Consider the following 27,278-nt stretch of genomic DNA (forward strand, 5'->3'; position numbering starts at 1 on the left):
ACAACTAAGTGTTTTTAGGTTATTATGATGGTAGTTGGTACCGAACGTCATACACCGAGCCGGCGCGCAGACATGACACCGCAGTACGACTCACAGATACGACTGTTTAATTCCCAATGATACCGAGTTACTGAAATGTCGCCACTATCGCTCAGCTGTTTCCGCGCACGCTCACGTTGTATAATATGCAGAAAAATAAGAAAGCCGTAGTCTAACGAACGTCGCCTAAGCATTTGGAATGCTTTTTCATTTATGCGATTATTTATTTTTTCTCTACCAAGTACTGCCATCTCTACAGAATCTAATGCACTACGTTATGTAAATCATACAGGTGGCTGTATTGCCAGTGTCTTTTTATATTAATTACCAACACATTTTATTTTTTTTGTGATGACGTACCACAAGATCACGGTTTTCGGGTTTTCGCCTTTATTTGTGTTATAAGACCTACTTCTCAAAGTTCTGTTTCAAATATTTTCAATACACCTATATTAAATTCATTGCTAAGAAATTTAAATAAAATGTCTGAATATTAATTATTTAAATTGCCCATTTAAAAGGACCCTTTTAAATCCCTGGGTGCTAATGTGGGACGCATTGATACATTGGCCCGCCGGTGTCATATCAGGGAGACAGCATCAAGACCGGGAAGCGCAGCAGAAATGGCTGAAAAAGCAAGAGGTGCAAGTATAACTGTCTTAATGAGAGTTCCATTTTTGTTCCGTTTGCCGTGGAGTCTTAGTGCTAAAAAAATTGACGAGACATTTCACCGCGTATAATAGCCTCATCGGGTAGGGCTGGCTCATTTTTTGCGCAATGTATCAGCCTGGCTGTTTAGCGTGGAAATGCAGTCAGTATTCTTTGATTTGTATATGAATAAATAATTAGATAATTCTAATATTTTTAATAAGTACTAGTTAAATGTTGAAAAATATTCCTGTTAAAATATAAATACTTAGTTGAAGCAGATAATTCCACTTTGAGTGATATAATATTTTTTTATGATAACAATTTAAAAGTATGAAAAAGCTATCGTAGTCTTTAGTTGTAATTTTCTTACTAAAATAGAAGTATTTTTATTTCTTAGCCTTACCAGTAACTATGGTAACGCCAATGTCAGGTACTGACTACTGACAAGTGACAGCACTGAGCACTCACCTCACTGGCTGGCGACTTGCCGCTGCTGACGATCTTTGTTTACGTTTTTGAAATAGTGATCGATTCGTATATAACATAATTAAACTTCATTAAAATAGTTAATTATTCGGTGACTAATTTATTAAATACTTTGGAATAAACTGTAAACTATTCTATATCAAATCGCTTGTAAGATTTTTAAAGGTCACTTCTATGTGAAGTGAAATACCATTTGAAATACTGAAAGATTCGTCGCAGTGCCCTCGTGTCCCAAATTCGTATTGTTTTATCAATAATTTTATTATTGAATAATACTGGTGACCTATATTAGAGTTTCCTTTGTTGCCATACGTGCTGGGTTATTTAATTTCATGGAGCAAAAAGTTCTTTAAAAAACAATATGAACAAGCAAAAAGAATGTGTTTAACTTTTTTAATTTGTAATGGAAGCTGATTATGTTTCCTAGTTTAGGGAAAACGTCGTTTTCGGTGCGTATTTTTAGTGAAACGCTAATTGTTATTTGTACTTATTAAATATTTTGTACAAAGATTTTTGGGTTTGTCATTTAAGTAGGGTATGGGTATGTACCACACACAGTGTTAGCAGGTTTGTTACAATATTTTTCTTGTAATTTTTTTTACAAAAAACAGAAGGTAAGGTATTCCTTACCGGTCTTTGTCCCAGTCCCAATTGTTAGGCAAAGTTGTGGCTTAGTTGGAGGGGAAAGGGGAATATTAGTCAGGATAAAAATGGCTAATATTTTTCCCCCCATAAAAAGCTCTCTTGAATGCATTTTAGGTTGAAATAAAATTATGATTTATTGTACACCATCATAAAAAGAATCACAAAAGTAAAATATTGCCCTGTGATCTCCAACCATGTTACAGAGGCTATAATGATTAGTGATAATGGGTAAAAGGGTGTACATAAGTTAACAAGAAATAAAATTTATGTTATTATATAAATACTAAATACATACAGACATAGAAATTACTTATAAAAGTACTTGTATATATAAAAATATATATGCATAATATAAATTCATATTTAGGAATTCAGGGGGAAACAAGTGTGCTTTAACAAGCTTTTTGAATATTGCAATGGATTGCGCACATCTAATGGAGTACCATAATCTTACAGCTTCAACAGAAAATAATTTAGAATAGAAAGAAGTAAAATATTCTTGAAAAAGAATTGTCATCAGAGTGAAAAGAGCGACGTGTGTGTCATTAAGAACTCTAATAACTCTTTAAGATAAGGAGGATCTGTATAAAAGAGAAAGGATGTCAGTAAATTGGTTCTTTGTAGCTAAATGTTAAAAATAATTAGTTTTCTATTTACAGCCTACATATAGTGGAGTCAACAAGAAACATAGCAAGTTAACTTTCACTGGCAACTTCACCCCATGTCACCGCCTCTTTGATATAAACTCTCCAGAGCACAGGAATTCCAAACGACAAGACATTCTCAACACTGTGATGCAAAGAACAGAGTCTATAATGCTAGAGCAAACTGAGAATGAATTTAATCCCACGTATGAGGATCCAAGGGATGTTGGTAATAATTTTATATACTTGCTTCTTCCTGTTATTTCTTTACTTTCCCACAACTGCGCATTCAAATGTCCCATGCGAACTAAATGATTTTCTGGGATAAAAGTAGCCTATATCCATCTCTAGAATGCAAGCTACCTCTGTACCAAATTTTGTGAAAATTGGTTATATGGATGGAACATGAAAATATAACAGATAGACAGACACATTTTTTTATTTATGATACTAGAGGATACCCGCGACTTCGTCAATTACATATTATGTCAATTACAGGGACGCAAGCTACCTCGGTACCAAATTTCATACAAATCGGTTAAGCGGTCTTTAGGAATCCCGTGGGAACTGTTTGATTTTCCGGAATAAAATGTTAGCCTATGTCCGTCCCCGGGATATAAGCTAACTCTGTACCAAACATCAGAATTGGTTAAACTGTTGAGCTGTGAAAAGGTGCTACCTTTGACAGACAGACAGACACACTTTCGCATTTATAATATTAGTATGGATTAGTATGCATAAAAAACCACTCATGTATGTATCTTCAAAGATTTACCAGCTCAAATACAGAGCTGTCTATCCCATAAATACTGTACATAGTTTGAATCTCTAAAGTTTGAAAAACATTAACAAAACCAGGCATATTTTCTATTAATTTTAGTAGGTAAACCTATCAAACCTCCAAGAAAGAGAAACATTCAGGGTATTGCAGTGGTTTCACCCAGAGGCAGCAAAGAGGGAAGATCTTTGCTTAGAGAGCAAAAACGTAAGCTAACTAAGAAATATGAGAGCTTGGTAACTGCTCTCATGGATAGATGTGAGGAGAATGTTATTATGGTATGTATTTATAGAGTTCTAACTACTATAATATAACTACACTAACTGTTATACTCTACTCTCTTCACTCTTAATTTTATTTTTATATAATTTTTTTTTAAATTATCTTTGAAGTGAAAACTAGGTGCATAGGGCGATAATGCATGGATAAAAACTTTAAGGTTGCGTCACCGACATGCTATAGTGCTCGGGTGCCGCGGCCGATAGATGTAAAAACTAATGGTGTAGTGGTGTAAAATGTAATGGTTTTAAATTTATATTATGAAAATTTAATTTTTGATACTACAATTATTGTGAAAATCCAAATAATTCTGTTAGCAGTCCCCTCTGACGGCATTTTTTTTCTTTTTCCAGATATCTGAAAAAGAATCTCAAATAACTAAATTACGTGAAAAGCTTAAAACTGTGTTAGAGTACAACAGATTATTTGCCAATGAGAACGATCGGCTTAAAGGCGAATATACCACATTAGCAAACTATGCGGAAGAATGCAAGAAAGTAATAAGAGAAGAAAAAGAGAGGAATGGAGAGTGGGAAAAGAAATATAAGAAGTTAGAAGAGAAAGTAAAGCATTATGAAGTGCCAGATAAAGGTATGGGTATCAACGCTAGAGTAGTGCCTGGGTAGGGTTGTCTATAGATGTGAAGGAGGCTATTGACGTTTTCAACCACTTTATATGAACGACTCGCGCGCCACCTATTTTACGTTAATGTTATATCAGAAACATTCCCCATTCGAGTGAACAAAGTTTCGTTACAATCGAATGAATGGTATAGGACTGCATAAGGGAAAACAAAGATACGTTCATTTGTTATATATATATTTTTATAGCTTATGTCTCCCACCAGACCAGACCAGAGACAAAAAAGAAATTGTATATTTAAATTTCTCCTGCCAGTAATCAAACTTCCACTTATAAGACCACGGTGCTCATCAAGCTGTATCAGGGAGGTGATTGACTGCAACGGCACTGCAAACAGACATTCTTTTCCAGGAGATCTGGTTATTTAGTAAATTAATTATTATTTTTCTAGAACAGTCAACAGCGATTCCTTTAGTAGAAGTATGTATGAACTGTAGCAGTCGGCAAATCGTACTTAATCAGGCGAGAGAACAAAATTCACGACTCCAAAAGGACATGCAGGCTATGAAAGATGTATTGTACAGGTTGGTTTGATTTCTATTATTATGGAACCTTCAAGAAAAAGTAATTAATCCGCCACACATGACACAGTCAGTGTTTATAGTATAGAAATGGCAATGACGTGGCGTAAATACTCCTACATATTTTTTCCTAAACCATACCATACCATACAAAATACATACATAACCAAACCGCATATTTTAAAAGCCCAATCCACCTTTATTTCAGATTGAACGTCCAACTATCGCGCTATCAAGAACGCTTACGGAGCAATGTTCACACATTAAACACTGATGTGAAAGATGTATTCAAACCGTCGGAAAAGTATGACGGACTCGATTCGTTAATCACAGCTAGCTTAGGACAGAGACAAGGTAAATGTATCTCTACAATAATAAATATAACGAAAACTCTTAAACAGAGCTTAATCTAAATCTAAGTCAAAATAAAAATAACTAATTTCCATACAGAAACTGGTAATGAAGAAACTTATACTAAGCCCGCTTCTGAGGAAGGGACATCTCGATTTGAAAGAGTCGTAGACTTATCAGGACTATTGAGTGCACAAGCTTTAGGTAAGAGTGGTGAATCAACTAGACTTTATAACTGTTCCTACGTTAATTTCTTAAAAAACTCTCGAAAGAAAACGTAGTAAAACTTTGATGTTTTATATTTTTTTGGTTTTGTTATGAATTTTCTCTGAAATCTATTGCCGTTAGAATTTACACAAAAATAATTTAACTTTACAGCGCCTTTGTTTGATGCATTTCAAGAAAACTTACAAGAAAAGGATAGCCTCATACGAGACTATGAAAAACAATTCGAAAACATGAATAAGAAATCAAAAGAAATCATCACAGAAAACAAGGCATTGGTCGAAAAAGTGAATTCATTAGAACAGGAGTTGATGCAATTGAGGCAGAACCATAAGAAACTCATAGTCGAGAAAGAGACAGGTGATATTGAAAAAGCTACGATTTTAGAAAGAGCAGAAAGAGCGGAGTCTAAGTTGAAGGAAGTCTATGAATTGTATGAAGGGAAAAGTAAGTTATCATTTATAGTGGGTTAATAAGTATACCGTAAAAAAAAGCTTACCTATTTATCGAATAAACCTTTTTTTATACTGAGTATTTTTTTCTATAGGTAGAATTTAGGCTATTGTCACTTGTAGCGAAATTGTAAGTTTTGGAACGCTATTCCTTGAATATTCCTGCTTTCTCTTCCTCTACTAGTCTGGGAAAGTCCTGTCAAAATCAAATCAGCAGTTTAAAATAATAAAAGTTTATTCAGCTCGATAAAATAATAAAAATAACAATACAATTGATGTTAAGACCAAATTACAACTAAACTTAAAACTAGAAAATACAAAGAACGGCATTAGCCCGGACGAATAGTGAGAGATACATACAGACAAATCATCTGTCAACCTATTGGGAGGACGAGTCTATTTCAATGCTTCTTTTACTTCCATTCGAGCACCTTGGCAGTTGGGACCCCAACTGGGTCGGTTATTAGTATTTAAATAGATTAATTAATTAATGAATTATTAAGTTATTTGTTTATAAAGCATATTTACAAAGTTTTTGCGATTTTGATGTCAACATAAACTCTGTTGGGGTTTTCTGTAGTGCCGTCGACATAAGGCACACAATTATTTAAAGTTATGATTCTTAAGTAGGTAATTAATTACAAACACACATAGTTAAACTAATTATATCTACATTTACACGTTCCTAATACTAAATAATATAAATACACATAAATATTTTCTTCTTGTTTACAGTGGCGGCAATGATGCGGGACTACGAAACGGTCCATCGGGAGTACTTCTCAGTGAAAACCGCTCTAGAAGCGTCGGCGGGCAAGATGGCGCACCTCGACGCGATGAGAGCCAAGACTGTACCCGCGGACCTGCATGAGAGGAGACTGGATGATTGTAAACGGTATATGTCTATACTTTATCCACGGAAAGAAGTTTGTATAGTGTTCTTTGTTACGCAATCCCATACAAATGACAGTGCCAAAAATCTTAGTGTGTTAACCATTTTGAGTCACCAACCAATCACAAACGAAACTATGTTTCCAAATTAAATTTGGAATGTTTTTTCACTTTCGAATTAAAGTTCAATTTTTTTTTGAAAACATGTTTGTTATGCATCCGGAGATAGAAAAAAATCCCTCAGGATTCGTAATTTTCGACGCGGAAGAAGTTGCGAGTTGTGCCATTTTTTCTTATTTGTCGTTTTTTCGGAAGTCAAAACGAATTCTAGTGGAATGAATGCCTTAGATTATTTATTTTACAGATGATGATGATTGAAATGTAATTCTTATATGTACTTCTAAACGCAAAATACAAGAAAATTTTGTGAAAATTTTATGGACAACTTTTACTTTACTTTTTGTTTTTTTCAGACTGTTGGAGGAATTGAAACATCAATACGGAATGGAGTCAGAACGAAAGAGCGAACAAATCAGGAAACTAGAAGAAGATTTGCATAAAACAGAGGAAAAATATAACAAAATCTGTCAAGAACATGAAGCTGCCAAAGAAGAATTAAGAGCCGCACTCAAAAATGTCAGGTGATTAGAAAAATTGAAATACATAGGAACATTTTAACATTCCTCCTAGGGTTTCATTGAAGATTGATGTATTTATAATAGTGAGTGGTGATAGCTGCTAACCTTCTGTTCGGGATGTCGAGAGGTCGGCATGCACTTCTAACTTTTCGGAGCTATGTTCATTTTAAGCAATTAAATATCACTTGGTTCAACGGTGACGGAAAACATAGTAAGGAAACCTGCATATCTGAGAGTTCTTCATGTTCTAAAGGTGTGTAAAGTTTGCTAAGCTGCACTGAGCCAGCGTGGCAGATTATGGCCTAAACCATGCTTATTCTGAGAGGAGACCCGTGGTAAAAATTCTTGTAACTCTATGTCTTCCTCAGGATGTCAGGTATCCCCTGTTAACAAAAAAACCGGTCAAGTGCGAGTTGGACTTACAAACGAAGGGTGCCGTACCTTTGCACAAGATATTCTATCAGTTTTATGGCAACATAGCAAGTTAATGACAGGCAACGCCATCTACATGTGATTTAGTAAACTAATTATTTCTTCGTGAACACATTTTAATTTTTTTTAATGATGTTACCACAAATTCACGGTTTTCGGATGTTCTCCTTTACTTGGGCTACTACCTACGTAAATTACATGATTCTAGGTCAACGGGAAGTACCTACCTTATAGGTTTAGATGTCCTTGTGTTCATAGACAGCGAAGTGATCCTTTAAGAGTTCCTTTTTTCCTCTTGCGGTACGGGACCCTAAAAATGGTTCGGTATATGTCGATTGATTAAAATTAACTTTGCAATGTAGGCTATACCGTAAAGCTGCAGTGGTGTTCCGCCATAGAGCTCGCGCCGCCGCCGCCCGAGCGAGCCGCGCACGAAGGAGTAAGAAAATTCAAAACACCGAGCCTTTGCGCAAAGCTTTGGACGCGCTGGAGAGGATCAAATCGGAGATTAAGGTACGTCGTAAATAACCTATGGTCTACACCCTTCTATCTTTTTATTTTTTTAATCAGATACAAGTTAGCCCTTGACAGCAATCTCGCCTGGTGGTAAGTGATGATACAGTCTGAGATTGGAGCGGGCTAACCTGTAAGGGGTATGGTAGTTTTTATTAAACCCATGCCGCTTTGCCTTTAGATAATGCCTGGTACTTTTACAATGCAAAGGAATAAGGATGATGACTACTAGTCAACGTTAAAACGCTTGCTTAGTGAGGGAGCTTGTATGAAATACATAGATATGACGTCATAAATGTTTGACGCAATTCGACGCACATTTTTAGTTAAATCGACGATTTAAAATGGTTAGCAAACTTAAAACTAACAGCGTACGTGGATTTTACGAATTTTGGAAGGCCATAGAGAGTCTTCCAAACATTTTTTTTTTTTTTTTTTTGATATTTCTAGGCTATCTGCAATCAGTCATTTGTCGACTATAATCAGATTATTTGAGTGAGTTACGGGTTTGGAGAAGGTCACTCCATCAAGAGACTCTTCTCATAGGGCTATCCCTGGCCTTCCAAACAATAGTTCCTAAGAAATAATTTATTTTTGACCTAATCATCATCTCAATTGTACCTAGATATGTGTTACTAGAAGCTGTGATAGCCTAGTGGTAGAACGTCCGGCTCTTAATCGGAAGTCGAGGGTTCTATCCCGGGCACGCACCTCTAACTTTACAGTTATGTGCGTTTTTAAGCAATTAAATATCACTTGCTTCAGCGGTGAAAGAAAACATCGTGAGGAAACCTGCATGCCTGTGAGTTCTCCATGTTCTCAAAGGTGTGTGAAGTCTGCCAATCCGTGTTGGGCCAGCGTGACTGACTATGGCCTAAACGCTTCTCTGAGAAGAGACCCGTGCTCAGTAGTGGGCCGGCAATGGGTTGATCATGATGATGATGATGTGTTACTACAGGTAGTGAAGTCCAGAGCGCATACGTCATTAGAGGAGCTGGAGCGCCGTATACTGGAGCAGGAGCGGCGCGCGGCGCACGCGCAGGCCGAGTACCGGCGCGAGCTGGAGCGCGCCTCCTTGGCGCTCGAGCACAAAGAGGGCATCATCAGGAGTCTCATAGACAAGGTGGCTGATGTTGAGGAAGTCAGGTAAATAATAATTCTTTCCTAATATCATTTTTAGGGTTCCATACAAGAAGAGTGCCAACTGGACCGTATTACTAAGCCTCCGCTGTCCATCCGTCCATCTATCCGTCCGTCCGTCTGTCAGCGGGCCGTACCGTAAGAGTTGAATTTTCAGAGGGTGTATATTTCTACTGGCGCTGTAACAACAAGTAATGGAAATTTCAAAATGACTGTCATGTAAATTAAAAAAAAATTAAAAGTACATAATGGTTGTACAATGGTTCGGGTTCCGTACTTCGCCTTTTTTTGCAAGCGAATCCGACTTGCACTTGACCGATTTTATTTTTGTGCTGATTGCACTTGTTGGATATGAGAAAGCGTTACTTTTGGGATTTCATGATACACAAGAAACAGGCTTAATTCGCTATAGTCCACTAAAACAGACAAACTACAACGTGCAGAATGCGATGTAATATGCACCTCCCGCCCTCCCACTACTAAACATGCAAAAAAGTAAGCAATATGAACCACTACCATAACACACCACACATCTAAAACACTGAAGTCACGTTTCACTCCGGCACTGGAGCATCCTCGGGAGATGTAGGTTCTACAATGAGCTGTAAGCGACAAGCTCAAGTTTCAGTACTAAAAATGTGTATGATGTTAGTAACACGAGTCTCATGGTTTTAAGGATCACTACCAAAAGCAGACATAAATATTATAATGTTTTTATACGGAAATAACTATTTTTGTGGTATGAATTTTTGGTTATAGTATACAAATTCATTTAACTTTAATTTTGTTTTAATCACAGATTAAGCCAAACCAACACGCATCGTCTTCAAGGTATCGTCTCCGATTCATCCGAAGGGTCTTCGCCAAAAAATCAGGACAAGAAGGAAAAGTCCAACGTGAAACTAGTTCCCGGGCCTGGCGGTTATTACCAGGAGAAGGAAAAAAAGAAGAAATAGTAGTTAATCATGGTCAAAGATTGTATTAAATTAATTTTAAATGAGAAGGGGCCCAACTGACCATTCTCTTTTTTAGGGCGTTTTATCTATACGTAATAATATAATATGTATAGTATTTTGGTCAGTATGGGAAACTATCTTAAACCACAGGAGAATTAAAATCATATTTAGTTGACAACAAAGCAGAATTCTACATTTTAGGAATTCAACATTATTACAATATTTACTAAGACAGTTTTCTTGTATTTTTTGGTTTAAGATTTCCCCGGTTCCCCCATAAATAAAACTTAAATATATAAAGTAAAAATAATAAGTAGGTACTATGAATTTATTCTATTATCTTTATATTTTAGTATCTTGTTCTCAGTCACTGTAGATTTAGAAAATAATAAAAAATATGTCTATTAGTCTGTGTGTTTACATTTATTACAATTCACCAAAGCTGATCAGAAAACCGTTAATCGTTAATTAACGACGTTTACAAAATTGCTTAAATCTTAAGTTAAAGTAAAGAAGTATTAACAGTTTTCTTATAAACTTTCATAAAGGTGCATGACACGGTTCTGCCCGCGAAATTCAAATTTAATTTGTTTTTTTTGCAATTTGTAAACTAATACGACAAAGTAGGCTTATGGCAATCTAACTCCGCCAAAATCTTTACTTGAAAATGTTTAATTTAAGAAGTTTTAGCCCATTGGGTTGTCACGGTAGATAGTATTAGCCGGTGGAAAGAGAAGAATAAATGCGCACCTTCGTTATTAGGGCACAGAAATCCCTCTACGTAGCCTATTATACTTTATACTTGTACTTGAGTAAATGTGTAGGTAAGTACTTTTGGGTGCAATTTTTTTTTATTTAACCCCAACCGTTTACAGGACCCAACAGGAGTTTTCAGTTAGTTTACTTTAACTAATTTATTGGAAAAAAATATAACGGTGTTTTCTTTTCCGCTAAACCTTGCTAGGTATCAGCTGAATAAATAAACGCACAACCTCGGCGAAGGCTATATATGTATGTACTTGTATCCTTTAAATGAGTCAAGGGTACGTTATCTAATAGGAAAAAATATTTTCAGCTTTAAAGTAACTAGCTGATTTTCAGGTACCTATAGACCAGCGCTCGACTGCAATCAGACTTGCTGGTAAGTGATAAATGATAATGTAGCCTAAGATTTAGTTTAGTTAGTCTTATATCCATATTAAAAGAGGTGGAAAAACTGATACCGGAAGAGCATTCCATATAGGATTTAGATTTTTAAGAATCCCGGTAAAATATAATACTGCATCGTCATTCACCATCATATTTTGTTATTGATTTAAAAAAGCTGATAATATACGCAAAATTAATATAAATTTTCCAAGATTTAAACAAATGTCATAAGACAATAGTGATAGGTAAGTAATATTGACAATGGTTAGGTAAACAATTTGACTATTAGGTATTATCTGGTCTTACCAAAATATACTTGTATACAGTATGGCATATTATTGTAAATTGTACATTTGAAAAGAGCAACCGCCGAGTTTCTTGCTGGTTCTTCTCGGTAGGAACGGCATTCCGAACCAGTGGTAGATTATTTTGACGATTCAAAAGCACTTGTAAAAGTTTAATTGAATAAAAATAATTTGAATTTGAATTTGAAAAATACTTCAACGTTCGACGTACCACGTAGTTACAATGAGCTTTTGTCCTGACTTCTTGACTTAGTTGTCGTTATTGACGTCATGAAGTCTTGGTATTTACTTTTGTTACTTCGAAAAGTAGGTATCACGAGTTTTATTGTATTCAAGATAATCTCGCATCATGCTCGTAGAAAGAAACTGATATTAATTGTATCCTCATTCTAGCATAGTCCGTATGCTTAGTCAGGATTTCTAAAATGGCTATGAAACACAGACAAACATACAGACATACCGACAGACTGGATGAAACTAGGTATACCTACTATCAATCCTATCTGCAATCTGTCGATAAGTTACTTAGTAACGTTGTTATTTGTACGCGACAGATCGAGATGACAAATGGGGGTGGGAACGCTCCGCACAGCTTCCGCGCTAACCCGGTACGGGCTAGCGTGGATGTGCGGGGCATCTGCGCGCCTCATACCCCGATTGCCATCTCGACCTTCGCGAACTATATAGCCTATATGGATTTTTTTTGAAAAAATAACAATGTTGCTAAAAAACGTATCAACAAATTATTGCAGATAGTTTTTGGGGCATTAAAATGTACGTCCGCCGAATAAGTAGGTACTTACTAGTTCCGTGGCGAGTGGCTCATTTGCGCAGGCCCTAGCTAAGGTGTGGCTAAAGTGTGCCTGATTTCAACTAAAGCAAAGCGGATCTGATTTTTGAAAAATGACGTGATAATTTATTGACGTTCTTACTAGTACTTACGTACAATCTATCAATAATCTGATTGGTCTGCTGAACACATTTCCACTTCGCTTCGCTTCATCGAATCATTCTCATCAACCTATCGCCGGCCCACTACTGAGCACAGATCCTCTATGAATGAAAAGGGTCATAGCCCACTGCGCTGGCCAAGTGCGGATTGGCAACCTTCACATACCTTTGAGAACATTAGGTATGTAATTAGAACTTTCAGGCGTGCAGTTTTCCTCACATGTTTTTTCTTAAATGCTAAAGCAAGTGATATTCAATTTCTTAAAACGCACATAACTCCGAAAAATTAGAGGTGCGTGTCCGGAATCAAACCGCCGAGCCCCGACCCCCTGAATAGGGGCCGATGACGTCTAAACCACTAGACTATCAGCACTTCATAATAGGCATCCTTACACGGTACACCTTGATCGAATACCTACCTAATCTAGTGTAAGTAGTGTACCTAGTTTAGTATTTTATTGGACTCGAATTATCTCGCCTAAAAATGTAGGTCGTCAAAATTAGATAGGTACATTCACGTAAGTATTTATGTAATTAAAAACCTTGTCCCGCATGTTACTGTCCTTAAGCGTTTCTTTATCAATCCCATAAACATAACAGATTTTTTGTTTAGAGACGGAGCAATGCACATTAAATTCATTATTATTCATACACGTTCTTTATGATATGACGTCTGATACCAACATTTTAAAATGATTCGACCGAAGTTCCCTATCCCGACCGAATTTCGTTTGCCAACCACTAGATTAACGAAGTAGGTAGTTACCAGCGTTTAATTACTGTCTCTCATATTGACCGAGCGAGTCTGAGTCTACTTGAGTGAAATTGCACTTGTCCGTCCGTCCATCCGTCTGACACAGCCTTTATAACTTCTAAATTACTGAACGTAAATACTTACTTCAAACATAATATTATGGAAACTGATGGCCTTCAGCCAAATATTGCATAAAAATATAGAAAACTTTATTTCAGGGCTCCCATACAAATGGGGGGATGAATTCGACGCTCTATGTCAAAAACTGCTACATATTAGTGACAAATCACCAGCTACCCAGGATCAAGGTTCTTTTCAGTAACACCAGCTGTATTCGTAGATAGCTGTATGCGACAAGTCGAGATGGCAATCAGGGTATAAGGCCGCCGCTCTCCCGCGCTATCCCGCAGCGGATTAGCGCGGAGGCTGTGCGGATGAGTGGGGCGTCCCCATCTCGATTGCCATCTCGACTTGTCGCGTACTATACCTGTTGTTGTGGGCGCGGTGCGCACATTGTTGGCCAAAAATGTTATTGATATTTTCGCTGATCGTATTAACTTTGTACAACGACGTCAAGAAAATGTTTTCTTTCTTGTATAAATTGAAGTTGAATTAGTTTGTTCCACTTACGGTCTTGGTATCTAGTGTTTGTTAAGTCAAATAAATTAATTAAACTTATCGCTATTAAAGTACCTAAGTACCTTGGTATAGAAAACAGAAGGCCATAAATGTTTTTAAATACCTAGTTACCTACCTAATATGTCACCTACTCAAAATACGAAAATATTTCTAAGTACTTACCTATGAAATTAACAAGAGCCATTTGTGTCAAGTTCCTGGGCTAGTGTTTAGTGGCTCTAAACCTTTTGTATCATTATCTCATCATACGTATAACGTAGGTATGTACCTACATACTGAACTTACAAGGTACCTAATGAAAACTAAAACCCGACTAAGTAAAATTATTTTTCTGTCGCTTGGTATATTTGAATTTTTTTACATTTAAGTAAGTATATTCATGAACTCAGAATTTCCTCCTCTTTCATTTGACAATTGACATCCCACTCGATACAATAGCAATAAAAATTTTGGAGACCCCCACTTTTTTTTTGATGTAACATCCGTTAGGTCAATTTTTTCATAAAAAATATAACCTATGTCACGTCCGGACTTTAACAACGAATCAATTGACACCTCATTCATCAAAATCGACCTAGAAGTTTAGGTGCTGCGGTGGAACACACAGAATCTTGATACATACATACATACATAGACTGCTAAAATCATAACCCTTCCTTTTGGCTTTGCCGTAGTCGGGTAAAAATAAAGCGTGGGCCAAAAGAGAGAGAGAGAGTTTTTAGAGTTTTTCCGAGATATTGAAGCAGGGTTGTAAATTGCAATGGTTGGAATAAATCGAGTATCAAAACCAAGTACCTAAGTTTAAAAACGCTCAATATTTGAGACGCCTGAAACGTTAAGGTATTGCTGAAAATCATAGCCTTGTCAACATTGAAAATGGTGTTATCTATGCAAAGCATTGCAGCTATTTGTACCATACTGCTCTTTTATATCAGTTGTTGTGTTAATGAGACATTTAAAGCAATTTATTACGCACAGCTCTTCCCTCACGACGTGTACCTACCTACCTATCATTACATTTCAGTAGCAGGAAAAGTGTATTTCTGATTTTTTAATGAATTTAAAATCAAACTGTATCGGGAACTAGTAGAGCTGAGTTCGTGAATTAAATCTTTTTTGTGCTCTCTCTTATCATTCTGAACAAACATAAAAAAATTAATAGCCTGTAAAAGAAGCTACAATTTATTGTGAGTGAACATGATAAAGTCTTCGTGACTCTGCTAGACATCATTCAAGAAAAATATTCAGTGTAGGTAACTAAATAGACAGTGTCTTTTCACGGTAGGTGATAACAATGTTTTTTATTTTAGCAGATTTGCACAAGTGTTACACTTTATATTTAAGTATACCTATCTACCTATTCTACGTTTGATGTTTATGTAGCTGTCGCTTCTGAATATCATTTAAAATTTCCTTTATTAGCTGCTTCATTCGTTTATTTTTTTTTTTTTTTTTTTTTTTTTTTTTTTTTTTATTGAAAATATTACAATAAAACTTAAAGCTAGCCTTATCTAATTACTATACAAATCATGCCCGCGTGGAATGGTGCCAAGAATACTGGCTGCATTTCCGCGTTGGACAGCCAGGCTGATCCGTTGCGCAAAAAATGAGCCAGCCCTTCTGTCACCCGATGAGGCTATTAAACGCGGTGAAATGTCTCGTAAAAATTTCTTTGCACTAAGACTCCATGGCCCCAGGGTCTCCACGGCAAACGGAACAAAAATGTAACTCTCAATAAGAGAGGCATACTTGCGCCGCTTGCCGTTTTCAGCCATTTCTGCTGCGGCTCCCGGTCTTGATACTGTCTCCCTGATATGACACGGGGCCAATGTGTCAACGCACGTTGCGTCCCACATTAGCGCCCGTCCCCGTTCCCAGGGAACCAGCGTCAATCCATCAGGTCTCTTGCCATCATCCCGACTAATCCCTGCCGGCTCAATGAGCGCAGGAACGTCTATGGTGGCAAGAGCCCTTTTGATTGTGTCGTTAAGAGAGCCATGCCTAAATAGCCTACCAGCGCTCCTTTGGCAAGAGAGTCCGTGGATTCCAAATTTATCAACCTCTTTTCCACACGGACATCTGTGCTGATGGCACAGCGGTGTTCCCAATCTGAGACCTAGAGCCACACAAAAACTTTCATTATCTAAAAGGGTGCCGAGATTCCTGGATGGCAAGGCATGAAGCCAATACCCAGATTCCTTTTCCGATAATGCTAGGAGCCTGGCTTGATCTCTGTCACTTGTAAGATTTTGCAGCAAATTTGAATGTGTCAGCTGAACCAATGGCAAATCCCAAAGTTTTTGTGTAGAACGTTCCTTTGGATAATCGACATTGGGACATCTGACCTTCCAACTCTCTAGGGCCTCTGTGGCATAGGTCAATGATATTGAATTTGATTTGAGAATTTGAGAGCTAAGCTCTCTTATACTATGCACAGAGGACAGAAAAGCTGGAAGAGCTACACTGGAAATTTTCCTCACGCCGATGCCACCGTACTTGACCGGTAAAGTAGCTTGGTTCCAGGAGTGCTCATCAAAAGTTAAATTTAGAATTTGTTCTAGTGTACTTTTAAGGATGGCATCCATATTATCGAGTAGTCCAGGAAATTTCCAAATTGGGCTCGCGCGAAGGATATAAATTAATTTAGGTACGAAAAGGCAATATTTTAGGATCGAAAATGCAATGTGAGAATTTAGAGCGCCCAATTTGTCGGTATTAGCCGAAAATGTTCTAATTTTTTGATCCAAAAGTGGTTGTATGGATTCATTGTAAAGAGGAGCACCAAGAAGGCAAAGTGAATGTTTATCGAGTATCTTAATGCTAGGGGTAATTTCATTAAATAATTCAGAGGCCAATCGTATTCTATCTTGCGACAGTTTTTCTGTGAAAAACAATTCGCATTTCGAAAAATTTAGTTCTAAACCAATTTTGCCAAACTGTTGCTTAATATGCTTAAGATCTTTTAGAACGTCATCCACGTTGCCCCCAATGGTTCCATCATCAAGATACCATATGTTAAATTTAGATGTTAAATTTGAAATATGGTTATGGATCCCTAAGCTGAACAGGGCCGGACCTAAAGGATCCCCCTGCTGAACGCCTACAGAAGACTTAATATCGCTATCTCCAAAAAATAATTTTGAAGCTGAGCTGTAACATTGCCAGACATATAAATAAATTTCAGGAAGTTGCGTTGAGACTTCGGTCAGCAAAGTTGCCCTGTCCAAAGAATTAAAGGCATTCTTTACATCTACTTTCAGCAGCACTTCAACCTCGCCATTCGCTAAGAATGTACGAGCCGAATGAACCGCTGCTTCACAACCTCCTTTACTGCCGAATCCAACTTGAATAGGTTGGAATTTATCCTTTAGGGTAGAGACTATGTGTTTACACGCTAATTTTGACGCCAAACGGCGAAACGTACAACCAACAGCGATGGGACGGATGCCGCCATCTTTCTTATTAAAAGCACAAAGCCTCGCACCATAAAGGAATGGTAAAAAGGATGAATTTACCTCGCCAGATAACATGAGATTACAAAGTCTGGTAATGTCGCTCAGTAGCGCCCTGCCGGCGTCCCCAGCAGTAACTCCCACAAGATCCTTAAGATGTTGTGGCGTTATGCCGTCCATGCCGCCAGCAGAGCCACTAGAAAACGACATTATCGCAGCGTAAGTATCTTCGTCCTTTATCTGTAAGTGAGAAGTGTTAGAAGGTGGGTCTGGCAGCAAAGAATCGATATTTGGTAAAGGATGCTTTTCACGTAAAGCTTCTAGCGTTATATCATTGAATGGAGCTAGTGTATCATTAGAAAACAAAATGCGGGCAGCGTTTTTAAGATCCCCATCCATAACTTTGTTTTCCACAATTTTCTTCAAATTATAATTTTGTGTACGAAAAGAACAGTCAGGAATTGGAAAAACGCGATTAGCCAAACTATTTTTTTTTAATTTACTACATAACGACCCGCTTTCTGTTTTATTTACATAGAAATGTCTGTATGCGAAAAAAAAGAGGTTTTGCCAATCCAAAAGTGAATTTGATAGTACATTTTGGATAGTATGCGATAAGGATCTAGCTAACGATATCCTAGCTCCTCGGGGAATGCGTTTTACTAATGGGATATTTTGACTATATTTGGATAATAAAATTTCAAATGGTACCTGGTTATCGCTTCCTGATTGGGTTTGATCGCACATTAAATTTGGGCATGTAAGAGGCCGTGTAGGCGGTCCGTGACAACGTGCGATGTGAATATTAAGGCCTTTGCGACCCTTAAACCGCCTGCCATCGCTACAGTGGGAGCATTCTAGGTATTCACCTTGAGAAGCACTGGGGTTCATACTTCAAAACACGTAAAAAAAAAAACACTAAAACACTACACAATAGCGTCTATAAGCGCGCGGAGCCCCGACTGCGGCAACCAGAGCAGGCGCTGCCCGTTGAGGCCCCTGAAACAAAAAGTGCTGTTAGTATCGCATATCAAAGCTGAAAATAATACCACGGGGTATTTCGCGAATAAGAGCCAATTTGATGCCAATATTACTCCAAAATAACCGCGCCAAATATTAAATAAATAAAAATTTTGAAACGAGACAATTTTTCTCATTGACATCTCATTGACAATTATTCGTTTATTTGTTATATATTATTGTCATATACGAGAAGAGAACTACCTATCGACAATTGTAAGTCAAGTCCATTTTTATTTAGATTATAATTATATATTATGTGCCTATACATATAATAATTGTTTTATTATACCTTATTATTTAATTAAAAAAATATTTTTACATTTATTAAGATCGATAATTTATAAATAAATATTAGGTACTTACAGTATCTACCTAGTTACTAGGTTTTTCCTTACTTTAAATGATTTTAAAATGAACATACAAAAAAAAGATAGGTATGAAAAAAATTAAGCCACGATATCGATTTGATTTCCTTTTTGTAGCACCTCCCTCGTAGTTGGTGAATTTTCGTAGCCGTTACATTTTTTAAGACTCTACAATATCTTATTTAATAAATAAGTACCTATATTGTGCCAATTGAATTTTAAGGACGCCTTTCTTTTATCGCGAATAGCATCTAGGTACTTTTCCATTAAGTATATTTTTATAGTCCTTATATTTAGGTAAATACCCTTACTTATTATCAAGAGCTGATTTATGATTTGCTAACTGTTATCGAATATTTATTAATGTGATCATAAAAACATTATTGCAATCAATATTTCTTCTAGATATGATCTAACAATGATTATAATGTTATTTACTAATCGATTTCACAAAGGAGATTTCTCTATATCATATTTGTCAAGTTTGGTCTAGTTATCGGTTACTAAACCTTCAAGAACCTAAATTGCTCCTCAGTGTGCATCATACCTAGCTACTAGCTCCTAGGTAGTTATTAATCTTTCTTATTACCTATTATTATTCTTTACATTACTTACCTACCAATTTTCAGTAGGTAGGTTTTTGTTATTTATGAACTTTCTTTGATAAAATCGGCAAGATTATGAAGATGACAACATTGATAAATAAAATATTATATTAATTTCATACATAAATCTACGTAAGTAGAGTTGATAAATGAAGATTTAAATTGAAAAATAGCAAAGTAGTTGGAACAAGAATATTTTTTTTCTATTTACTTAAATAATAGGTATGTATGTATGTAGGTAGGTACCTACCTAAGTAGAGAGTGTAGGTACCTGCAGAAACGGATCTTCTCTCAGAATGGGAAGGATTTTGGCCATAGTGTACACGCTAGCCAAATACAAATTCGCAGAATTCACACATTTTTGAAAACATCATGGAGAACTCTCATGCATGCGGGTTTCCTCACGATGTTTTTCTTCACCGTTAAAGCAAGTGATATTTAATTGCTTAAAACGCACATCATAACACCAAAAAGTTAGAGGTCCCCCTAGGAGTCGATTCCCTGACCTTCCGATTATGAGGCGGACATCTTAACCACTAGGCCATCTCAGCTTGTTGATAATATAGTAGTACTATTGTAAAAGTATTTACCTATATATTTTATTGATCATTTTGTTATAAATACAATATGTATGCACTTTTCAGATGTATCAAAGTATAGTCGTTATAGTTTTGCTGTTTCGTTATACGAATTCGCAAGATGCCGTTTGCGATTTAAGCTACAACGTAAGTATTACGCTGAATTTACTTATAAGTCATTTCATCCACGAAATAACATTATTATATTTTATTAATTTTGCCAATGTTGCCATTGCTTCTTTCATTGACTTTGTTGTAGGTGCCTTTCGATAAAATAATACTATACCTACCTATTATAAAAATACGAATGTGTGTTTATTTTTCTGTCTGTCTGCTACCTTTTCATGACCCATTCGTTTGACAGTACTTGACGAAAGGTACTTAAAATGTAGTTTGCATTCTTTTGAGACAGATTTAGGCTAGAGTTAAGGGTAGGTACCTACTTTTATCCCCGCAGAGCAGAAGTCGCAAGCATCCTCTAGTTAGGTACCTACTAGAAGGTCTAGAATCTGGTATCAACCTACTCTATGTGAAAATCTGAAATCGATTAGATGTTTGAATTGTTCCCGACAAAATATGATTAGACTTCTCAATCCAAGTTCGTCAAATAACCATCTTTGCTTTTTAAGTTCATGACGGTAGGTACAGTGTACACTGTACCACAAAGATTTAAATTTTTGAGGTGCAACAATGTCTTGTACAAACGCTTTCAGCCGTCAGCAGCTGAGCACATAAACCTCATAAAGCCGGCTTTCAGATTTTGTACCTACCTCTGAAAAGTATCTCAGCATGAGTCTAGGGCTGTCAATCCCGTTTTTGACCGCAAGCCGTTTGACTCAGACATGGCATAAACACCGCATCTGAAACGAGAATAGGTGGGAAACCATCCATGATCCAAATTCCAAACACGTTCTCGTCACTTCTCGGATATGTTCTCGGCGTGAATCTGGAGCGGGATTTACGAGTTGATGCCCCGTGCCAGTGTAGTACACGTAGCTTTCGCTTACACCACATGAGTAGATATCACTGGCACCAACTCGTAAATCCAGGTAGGTACCAAACCTAACTGTCTTAATACAGATAAGTATCTAATAGAATCATATTTCACAGGTGTCTCCGGGTACAACGTACACTATCAATAGTCCAAACTACCCGAATTATTACAGACCAGGTGGTGCATGCCGTTGGATAGCGACATGTCCCAGTGGATACAATTGCAGATTGGACTGTGCCCTAGAAATACCGCAGGTGTGCGAAGCGTTTTTTCATCGTAATTTCATTCATCCATCAGCATGCGCCCAAGACTGAACATAAGTAGGCTTTTTTAAGAGCGCGCCACCACACGCTCTTAGAACTATAGACGTCCGCGTCATTTCAAATTAAACAAGATAAAGTTGAAAACTAAAACCCGACTGCGATCGTCTTAATAAACGCTGAAATAGGTATTGTAGTAAAATTGTTTTTCTGTCGCTTGGTATATTTTAATGTTGTAGTAGATTTATATTTATGAACTCAGAATTTTCTTCTCATTCATTTGTCATCCCATTCAATACAAAACCAAAAAAAATTTTTGGAGGCCCTACTTTTTTTGATGTAACATCCGTTAGGTCATTTTTTTTCGTATAAAATATAGCCTATGTCACCTGGGCCTTTACAAAGAATCAATTGACACCTCATTCATCAAAATCGGTCCAGTAGCTTAGAAGTTTAGGTGGAATATACAGAATCTGGATACGAACATACATACATAGACTGCTAAAATCATAACCCTTCCTTTTGGCTTTGGAAAAAGATCTGAAGCCACAGTAAATGGCTTGAAGAGCTACCTAGGTATTAAATTATAAGTAAAGTAAGTATGTACCTAAATAAATTATTAATTAATTTTGTACATTATCTACAGACCTCGACATGTGACCAGGGTCGTTTCCTCATCTCAAAGTCGGGAGACGCAATGCTAACAGGAGCAGATTTCTATTGTGGTCAGGGGTCTGTCAGCGCAGTTTCCACTGGTCAAAGGATTTCTTGGGGTTCGTATTTTTGAATATGTACTATTAAATACTAACTACTTTATTACATCGTTCTTGCACCTACCAATTATTTATTATAATTATGGCAGTGAAGATTAATTTGTTGTTTGGGTCAAGGCGCAGACGGACACACTTTTATCACAACTAATATCTGTGTCTGTGGTGTTTTAGATTTTTCTAAAAATATGTAGTTTTAAAATTACAGGGGCTCAAAGATTTGTATGAAAATTTCAAGACCGCGTAACTTTGAAACCGAATATTTTAACAGAAATCTGGAAAACCACAGACATAGATATTAGTTTCTAGAATATGTCTGCAAAATTTCATGGACTTTGGTTGCTTAATATTCAAATGAAATTGGAACTACGATTGTATGAAATGGTATGAAACGAGTGACGGAGAGAGCCCTCTTAATGAAGTTATTAATTTCAGGTCACACTAGTCCGCCGACTTATCCAACAGGCCGATATAGTTGTAAGCTTTATGCTCAGGCAGCTACAACTGCTCCAACTTGCAGCTGTGGCATAAGGAGAACTGTGAGAATCATACTATTATCATATTATGACTGTATATTGAGTACTTTACCTTTATTACAGCGGTGATACCTACTGGTTATGACATCGACGTCGGCCTTCCATTCGGGAGGTCCGGGGTACGATCCACGGCACACACCTCTAACTTTTCAGAGTTATGTTGAGATGTGGGCTTTAAGCAATAGTTTTGGACTGTAGTAATAAAATGATTTCATGTTTTATATAGCGTTAGTTTATGGGGTTAGAATTCATTATTAATGAAAATAATTTAAAAAAATAGATTTTTCGAAAATTTTACTTACATCACGCTGTACGGAAGGCGATCAATGATGTCATAAAGCGATAAACGACAAATATTTTTCAATTTTTTAATATAAAAACCGACCAAGTGCGAGTCAGACTCGTGCACCGGGGGTTGGGCACTACAGTCGAATTTTTTCGACATTTTACACGATAAATCAAAAACTATAATGCATAACAATCTTTAGAATGAACAGGTTAAAGCCTTTTCATATGATAGCCCACTTGGTATAAGTAGTTATCTTACTTTGAAAATTGAAACAGTTTATTCAGCATAATTAGGTACGGCCCCGGCCGTAAACTGGAATGGAACGCTTTTTGAGTATGAAGAATTCGCTCATTCCCACTAGCCACTAGTACAAACTAGGTAGGTACAAACAATTAGTTCTCGTCAGCGACGGTTCATAGTGAAGCATATTACTGTACAAATACTGGCCTATCAGTGCCGACGATCAGCGTGAGAAGAACCAGCATTAGAATAATTAAAATGAATCTTTGTTATTGTCAGAACCGTATTGTCGGCGGTCAGCAAACTGACCCCTATGAATTCCCCATGATGGCTGGAGTCAGGTACGTCGATCAAGACGAAATCAGGTGTGGCGCTGTGATCATTGCCAACAACTACGTGCTCTCTGCAGCACATTGCGTCGCCGGCAAGCGGCCTGTCGATATCACGGTGGAGGTTGGAGTTTACAATCAAGGTAAAGTAAAAAAAAAAAAACCAGTGAAAATTGTGATTGTTTTACACTAAATAGGTATTTTTGTGTAAAACAAATGAGGTTAGCCTATTAGGTTTTTTCTTGTTCTTTGATTTTTCGAGAAGGATTTAGATTTATAAGTATAAACATAAACAATACCTAAGTATAATACAAATCGTATCTACCTATGCACCTAAGTATCTATACTGTCTAAGTATTCTTCTGTACCTAACTACTAATATTTAAAAAGGTAAAGTTAGTAAGTTTGTTTGTAGGGAGTAATCTCTGGAACCGCTGAACCGATTTTGAAAACACTTTCAGCGGTAGAAAGCTAGATTATTCCTGAGTGACATAGGCTTCATTTCATTTTCAAAAATAAAAATAGCGATCCCTACGAAAATTGTAATAAATACCCACGCGAAGCCGGGCGAGTCACTAGTTATCAATAAAATCGATGAAATAATATCTATGTTGCAGCTAACTCGCCACCAAGACGAAGTCTCACAGTGTTTTCAATATTAATACATCCGCAGTACACATCGTAAGTAATTTAACTCAATTTTTTATATATTTAAAACAGGTGGGTACATACTTGTTACCTCCTGTGCTATATGTACCTAATATAAATAAGGATCCATAAACCTCCCTTTTAAGCAATTTGCTTTGTCGTCGTGTCGTCAATTGAGCGAAAATATAGCTCACAACGCGTTGTGGTCAATTTAAACCATCCACGACGCGAAATTCGTGTTTTGGTTGTAACGAAAACGTCCACGAGCCACGAAACTTTGTGACAATCGCAGGAAGGCCACAGCGAAATTCGTGTCGGGGCTATCATGCTATCCCTACGACCACAACACCCTGTGGCAATGAAGAAAATAGCCATGACAACTACATGGAAGGAACCATATTAGAATACGATGCACAGTAATTTGCGCTAAGGGTCCTAAAGCCCAAGGTACTAAGTTCTTAGGTACCTACCCTTAGGAAATATTTTTGTCTAGTAATAATATTAAGAGCCGTGATAGCCTAGATCCATCTTCTATTCGGGAGGTCGGTCGATTTCCTAATGCCTAACTGCTCGGAGCTCTGTACGCGCGTTTTAAGCTAATATATAACACTTGCTTTAATGGCGAAGGAAAACATCGTGACGAAACCTGCATGCCTGAGAGTTCTCCATAAGGTGTGTGATGTCTGCCAATCTGCACTTGTCCAGCGCTGTGTACCTATTTGCCTAAACCCTTCTCATTCTGTGGGGAGACCTATGCGGGGCTACAATTGCTTTTACAATATGGCTAAAATTATTATTGTAAATTGAACATTGATGGACATGAAAAGAGCAACCACTGAGTTTCTTCTCGATAGGAACGGCATTCCGAATCAGTAGTAAATTACTATTTAGACGATTCCAAAGCAATGGCAAAAGCTTATTTTAATAACTTTGAACCCAACACCAGCCATATTGATCGTCATCATCGTTGTGACCCACCGTGGTCTATTAGTTACTTATATTGTAAAGTTCTATTTATCTGTTTTCAGAACGAACTACGATTATGATATATCAATAATTCGCACACAGCAAATGGAGTTTAACTATTACATCAGCCCTGTGTGTCTGCCCTTCAAGTACGCCAACTACGATTTCACTGGCGCGCAACTTACGCTTACCGGTAAAACACACACCAGTACCTAAGCTTTTTAGGGTCCTCGTACTAAAACATGGATTCTTTATACTTAGTTTCGTCTTGCCAATTCTCCCTGTCACTCTTTAATATTGCTAGTTGCCCCCCCCCCCCCCCCCCCCCCCCCCCCGCTGTCAATGTCATTCAAATGCCAAAAGATCCTCGTCGTACTGTATCTACTAAAGGGTCTGGAGTCTGCTATAATGTTGTTTTAATGTGGTGACTTAGGATGGGGAACCACATCGTTTGGAGGCCCTGTGTCCTCGGTGCTCCGAAAGGCGGACGTGAGCGTGATCAGCCAGTCCAGCTGCCAGAGCAGAGTGTCCACACTCACGCCGCGACAACTATGCACGTTTACTAGAGGAAAGGATTCCTGTCAGGTAAAAATTCTACATTTTTAGGGTTCCGTATCTCCCAGAATAAAAGGAACCATTATAGGATCACTTGTCTGTCTGTTTGCCTGTCACAGCAATTCGCTCCGAATCTACTAGATCGATTAAGTTGTGCTAAACACATGAATTTCTGTGACCCAAACCTACATAAAAAATGATTGAATGATTTTTGAATATGAGGGTCAAATTAATTAAAAAGTTCTTCAAACGATACCGTTGATATAAGTTATCAAATAAAGAGCTTGTTGTAAGGATCTCAAATAAGTATACCTACCTATAGTATATTTTTTAATAATCTTAAAATAAATAGTTTTTATGTTATTTATGAAAATAGATAAAAATTAAAGTTTTTCCCCTATATCCAAAACTACTGAGACAAAAATTTTGACAAAAAAAATATTTGTTCCTTAATTATAGAAAATACTTAGGAAAACCTGTGTGATTGGCCTATGATTTTAAAATAAGATAAGAGAAATATCAATATTGTGCGTTTAAACTTAAATGCAATATCTTCAATAAGAAATTCTTTCCACGCGCATGGATTTTGGGGTTCCGTACCTACCCGAAGGGTGCCCTATTACGAAGAATGGGACCCTATTACTAAGAATTCGTCTCATTCCGTCTATCTATCAACGGGCTGTATTTCACAAACCGTAATACATAGAAAGCTGAACTTAACTATTTACCGAATATGTATTTCTATTGCCGCTATAACAAATACTAAAAATTTCAAAATGGCCGCCATGAAAATTAAAAAAAAAACTCTAGTACGGAACCCTTCATGTACGAGTCCGACTTGCACTTGACCAATTCAATGTTTTTGTTTATAGGACGATTCTGGCGGACCCGCCCTGTACACAGATCCGCAGACAGGCCTAGTGTACAACGCTGGCATTATCAGCTTCGGAAAGTTCTGCGCTTCGGACAGCCCTGGGATAAGCACTCGGATTACTGCTCTACTCAACTGGATAACGCAGAATGCGCCTGCTAATTACTGCGTCAAACCATAGTCATAATAATATAAACCTATATAAATCAATTTTGGCTTACATTGAATTTCATTTCCAACTTTCCTTTTTTATACTTAGGTATAGTAGGTACCTACTAGTTTTATACTATTACAACTAGACAACTATTTCCATACTAATGCCTAGCCTATTTTTCCGTAATTTGCTTACACGATAAATAAATCGCAGCAACCACAGAGTACTTTTTACATACGGGAACGGCAGCAACCTTTTCGGGAGAAGGCGTAAGCGACGCGATTTGCCCGGCGCTTTAGACCTTCTGGAGTTAGGTTCTTAGCAGAGATGTGCTATACACAGTCGCCAAAACTGAGCCTGCTGCGCTGGGATAGCGCTAGACGGGAGTGTGTTCTTTCCTATTAGGGTGACAACACGATTCGGTAATGTGAGACGTTTGACCTATTATATAAGAGTTGGAGAGGATGAAGTTGCCGCGACGCGATCTAGATGACGCCCGCGGCTTCGCCCGTGTGGCTTTTTAAAAATCCAGGTTTTTTTAAAAGTCCAGACAGGTTTTTAA

General features: G+C 37.2%; 1 protein-coding gene across 1 annotated transcript; it reads left to right on the plus strand.

Moving 5' to 3' along the window:
* Positions 1-1,155: 1,155 nt before the first annotated feature.
* Positions 1,156-26,766, plus strand: LOC123865663 (centrosomal protein of 89 kDa-like). The gene is made up of 21 exons (XM_045906859.1): positions 1,156-1,625; positions 2,481-2,694; positions 3,346-3,521; positions 3,876-4,113; positions 4,556-4,688; positions 4,894-5,039; positions 5,136-5,240; positions 5,415-5,708; positions 6,449-6,608; positions 7,078-7,245; positions 8,037-8,187; positions 9,146-9,333; positions 10,127-10,223; positions 21,200-21,352; positions 22,005-22,131; positions 22,564-22,667; positions 23,473-23,665; positions 24,140-24,203; positions 25,199-25,329; positions 25,570-25,721; positions 26,564-26,766. Exons 1-21 carry the CDS (start codon positions 1,593-1,595, stop codon positions 26,741-26,743), a joined length of 3,207 nt encoding a protein of 1,068 aa, XP_045762815.1. The 5' UTR covers positions 1,156-1,592; the 3' UTR covers positions 26,744-26,766.
* The last annotated feature ends 512 nt before the right edge of the window (positions 26,767-27,278 follow it).

The sequence above is a fragment of the Maniola jurtina genome, chromosome 5 (assembly GCF_905333055.1).
Source record: "Maniola jurtina chromosome 5, ilManJurt1.1, whole genome shotgun sequence".
Lineage (NCBI taxonomy): Eukaryota > Metazoa > Arthropoda > Insecta > Lepidoptera > Nymphalidae > Maniola > Maniola jurtina.

Excerpts from the sequence above, each read along its gene's own strand:
- LOC123865663 (XM_045906859.1), top strand. The coding sequence starts at position 1,593 with ATGTTTCCTAGTTTAGGGAAAACGTCGTTTTCG. Across the intron at positions 7,246-8,036 it reads GCCGCACTCAAAAATGTCAG|GCTATACCGTAAAGCTGCAG; the intron begins GTGATTAGAAAA and ends TTTGCAATGTAG. Across the intron at positions 9,334-10,126 it reads GCTGATGTTGAGGAAGTCAG|ATTAAGCCAAACCAACACGC; the intron begins GTAAATAATAAT and ends TTTTAATCACAG.